Genomic DNA, 4,286 nt, shown 5'->3' on the forward strand with positions numbered 1-4,286 from the left:
TTGGTCAAATTGCACTTGAGATAACCTAGTTAGAATGCCTTTTTAATGGCGTCAGCTCTGGCTCTCCCTGCTCGGCAGAAAAGCACCTGGCCAGTGGCTTCTGGGCCACCCTTCCCAGGAAATTCACCCTCATCGCTCAGGAAACCCATGCAGATGATGGGTGTCCATCACGTGCATCTTGGGCTGTGTTCAATAGCAGTGGGACAAAAGCACAGGACACCTTCCATTCCTGCCCCAGGTGGAGACGGCCTCTCTGTTCATGCCCCATCTGAAATAAACTACTCAGAGTTGCTTTCCATTCCAGGCTTTTCTCACACCCTCTGAGAATCTGGCCCTGCACCCACCCAGCTTCATTAGAGTCAGCTCCTTCAGATCAAACTGCAGTTTATCAAAGCCCCAAAAGCCCCAGCTCAGGGCATTTACACTCCACCACTCTCACCTGGAGCCCGACACCCTCACCCCTCTCTTACATTTCCCCTACGTCTTACAGGACTTCTTGCCACCTTAATTATATGACTGCAGCTCCTAGATTCTACAACCCTATGGATAGGCGTGAGTCTGGCTTACCTTACCATCCCCACTACTAAGTCAGGGCCTTCCACAGAGCAGATGCTGAGTGAATGGAAAAGAAATGACCCAGTGAACAGGACAAATTATTTATTCAGATTTAATTTTTCTTGCATTCTCAAAGAAGCCAAGGAAATCCAGGTATGCATATTTGTTTGATTTTACAGAATAGACTGAGGTATAAGGCAAGAATTAACTATCTTTTAATGTCTTGAGTTCTTTATCCCTTGTATGTTATTGCTAATTTGCTCACAATTTTAAGCAAATACTTTTTCCACTGCTGTTATTATATCACAATTCACAAAATAGAATGGATTTCCCAATCTGAATAAAAAACAAGACTCTTACTCCTAAACTATATAAACAGCACTATGTGTGACTACTGTCATTCACAAACTTGGATGCTGAAGTTCATTCAACCACCTGTTAAAAGGAACATTTGAACAATTCCAACAGGAAACAAAGATAAATCTCCAAGTCATTCAATAGAACAGAAACCCAAAACTGAGAATGCTGACTGCTCTCTTCAAAGAGTGAAGAATGGGCCTCATGTCACACGAGGCAGTGGAAGCTAATGGATGGGGCCCTGGAAGGTGCACTGGCCCAGACCCCCTCCCACTGGCCCTGGCTGCAACGTGTGCTCTGACTCACTCTTCCCCCTCTCTCAAAGCCCATTCATGCAGGGGTGGGTAGGAAATGTGAGGTCCTCCACTGATCTTTAGCATATGGTACAGGACTTTCACATAGCTGGTTTCAACGAGGGCCCTTGGACCCCATAGGAACTCATAGCATGCAGGATCACTGCCAGGCACCTGCCGGTACTGCAAATAGTTTTCCTGCACCAAATCTTGGGTAAGCAGCTTCCTGGGATGTGCGAAGACACTGTCCTCCCTCCCATCAAACACCTCCAACACACTCAGCTCCTCCCAGATTTTCTCCTCAGGGGCACAGTCGCCCTCTATTGCGATTATGGCCAGGACGATTATCAGGAGGCCTGTCTTGGGCATGATCTGATTGTCGCCCAGCAGGCCATCGTAGGAGAGGCCCAGGCAGGTGACAAGGATGTACAAGTGGCCGACTGGGACCACTTCCATCACCTCGATACCAAAGACCAGCTGCAAGTACTCAGATGCTTTGCTGAAGATCAAAGGAAAGAAGTACTGGCAATTTCTCATGACACTCTCCAGCATTTCTGCCATTGTGAATGGCTCCCTGGCTCGATACTTGAGGAGCAGAAAATGAACCAACTCAGTCACCTTCCTACTGAGTGCTGCTTGGAACTCGGACTCCAGGTCAGGAAAGGTGCTTGGCCCCTCCTCTTCTTGGTTGCTGGAGCCCTCATCGGATTGGCTCCAAAGGGTGTAGTTGATGGTAGTAGAGAAGCTGGAGGCCCCCTGAGGACTCTGGGTAGGACCTGGTGACTCAGCAGCAGGCACCTCCCCCAGGGTGACTTCCACTAGAGTAGAAGAGGAGGAGGCAGTCTCCTGCTCCTCAGTAGCAGGAGCCTGTGCACCCACCAGGCCCAGGGCCTCTCCTCGGGTCTCAAGACCTTCTTCAGGCTTGCAGTGTTGACTCCTCTGCTCAAGAGGCATGATGACTTTGGTCAGGGCAGCAGGCGGGAATGTGGGCAGGAGCTGGGCAATGAAGACCCACAGGCCTGGGGAGAGACGGAGCGTGTGAGAGCCCTGAGTTGAGAACTGAACTGACCCTTGGAGGCTCTATCAAAGGTTTACTTACAGATCTCCTTCAACGCTCCTCCAGTGCCTCTGGTCCTCCTTGTCGGCCTGACCCCTCAGAACCTGAAGGAGGAAGTGAGAGGGCATCTCAGGGTACAGCCAGCAAGCACATGCTGAGGCTGCAGGACTGGCACTAGCGAGGGTGAGACCAGGCGCTCTGGAGTCCCATTTGTTCTGGGGCGGGTGGGGCCCTTGGTGCGCATTCCAGGAAAACCTTCAGTGTTGGCACTGTCTGTGTCCCCTCTGCTTTGTGACCTGAGGACACTGACTGAGACCAAGGCCTCACTGCCTGGTTTCTAGAGTTCCTGATTCCTGGGAAAGGAATGCACGGGCCTTCAGGGTGCAGACTGCAAGCACAGCCACGGATTGCCAGATATTTCAGCAGGGTTGGCCAGACTCTGAGGTCCCCACTCTACTCTGGTGGAGGGTCCCCTCTGTGCTCACTCAGGGCCCTCACCTTTCTCCTTGTAGGGCCTAATCCCGCCCTTTTGCTGGCCTGAGAAACTCTCATGTTAAGAACTCACATTCCTGATGTGGTACAGAAGGATATGAGGGACGAACATCTGGCCATACATGACCAGGTCCTCCCGCAAAGCACAATGAGAGATGTCCAAATTCATTGGAGTCCATGTGTCCTGAGTGAGGAGCCTGCTTGGTCCTCACGTCCACTCCTGGTAGAGCCTGAGAGCCTCCCTCCCTCTACTGACCTGAGTGCATCCCTTTCAGACCAAACCCTCCTGTTCCCTGACATCAGAGATCCCAGGATAATGGAGGGACCTCAGCTGACGGCCCTGCCCAAGTTCTCTCAGGTAACAGCAGGGGCAGGGCAGATTTCTATGGGGCCCCCTGTCTGCATTCTGGCCCAGGAGAGTCGTCAATCCTCCCTCAGGCTCCCCACCTGGATGCTTGGCAGATCCTAGGACCACTGCATCTGTCGACCAGATGGGGGCCCCTGTGTTGACCTGAGTCACCCTCTGAAAACAAGGTCCTCACATCCCTGAGATGTTGAAACAGAAGTGAGGAGGGGCCACATCCTGTCACCCCCATGGGCGCTGTCCAGGGCTGACCCCTTTGGTTCTAGGTTGAGGCTTCTGATGGCCTCCTGTGGGTTACTCATCTTACTCCTGCCAGGACCTGCCCTTCCTCAACCACCAACCCCCTGAAATGGGCAGACATCTCCTCTTTACACCAACACCTTATCTCCCTGAGGGTTCACCAACCTCCTGCCTGTGGTACAAATGAGATTGCCACTTATGGCCATCCCTGATCAGTTCCCCCAGAGCCAAGAACAAGGGACAGCCAAACTCTGTGGCATTCCTTTTTTCTAGGCCGGGGGTTTCCCCAGTCTTCACGAAGGGGGCACACCCTGGGTACGGCAGATCCTGGAATTCCTCCCTCTGCAAACCTGAAGTCCCACTCCTCAGATCACAGTCCTCAACTCTGTCACCCTGAAGGCGCAATGAGCACAGGGTACATTCGGCCACTGTGCCCAGGATTCCCCCAGCCCAAGGTTCCCACTGATCTGGACTGCAACCTCCCCTCAGTCCTCCCTCTTCTTCCTCCCCTTGACTTCTCGCAGGGCTGGGCCCCATTCCCCTGCTGAAGTGGTTCTGCATCCCTAGGATTCCTGCGGCCGTATGAAAAGTTGCCTCAGATTGAGACAGGGGTACAGTAGGCCCCGTGTCCTGGTATGCTGGGTCCTCTCAGGACTCCATTGTCTTCCAGGAGGACCTGGGCCCTTCGTCTGCTTCCCAAAGGCCATACTCACGATACCGAACCCCTTCCTTCCCTTAGCAGTAGAGGTGAAGGTCAGGATCCACGTGCTTGGCCACCATTCCCAGAGCCTCCTTGGGTTTATGGCAGGGGCAAAGCCCGGATTCTGCCAGGTTGGGGGTGGGGATGGGAATGCGGTTGGTGTTTGAGGGATGGGGGTGGGGTTGGTGTTGGGGGATGGGAATGGTGGTGGGTGCAGGGGGTAGGTTG

General features: G+C 53.0%; 1 protein-coding gene across 6 annotated transcripts in view; it reads right to left on the reverse strand.

Annotated features, from left to right (window-relative positions):
* Positions 1-640: 640 nt before the first annotated feature.
* Positions 641-4,286, reverse strand: part of LOC105535674 (melanoma-associated antigen 2) — a 40,058-nt gene continuing 36,412 nt past the window's right edge. For 3 of the 6 annotated variants that reach the window (XM_011974838.1, XM_011974836.1, XM_011974840.1), the window contains one exon: positions 641-2,224. In XM_011974838.1, coding sequence (XP_011830228.1) covers positions 1,215-2,159 — 945 coding nt within the window. In that variant the 5' untranslated portion in view covers positions 2,160-2,224 and the 3' untranslated portion in view covers positions 641-1,214. Of the gene's footprint in view, positions 2,225-2,304; positions 2,431-4,286 lie in introns of all 6 variants that reach the window. The other 3 variants (XM_011974839.1, XM_011974842.1, XM_011974841.1) reach the window with 2 other exon arrangements.

The sequence above is a fragment of the Mandrillus leucophaeus genome, unplaced genomic scaffold (assembly GCF_000951045.1).
Source record: "Mandrillus leucophaeus isolate KB7577 unplaced genomic scaffold, Mleu.le_1.0 Scaffold1495, whole genome shotgun sequence".
Classification (NCBI taxonomy): Eukaryota; Metazoa; Chordata; class Mammalia; order Primates; family Cercopithecidae; genus Mandrillus; species Mandrillus leucophaeus.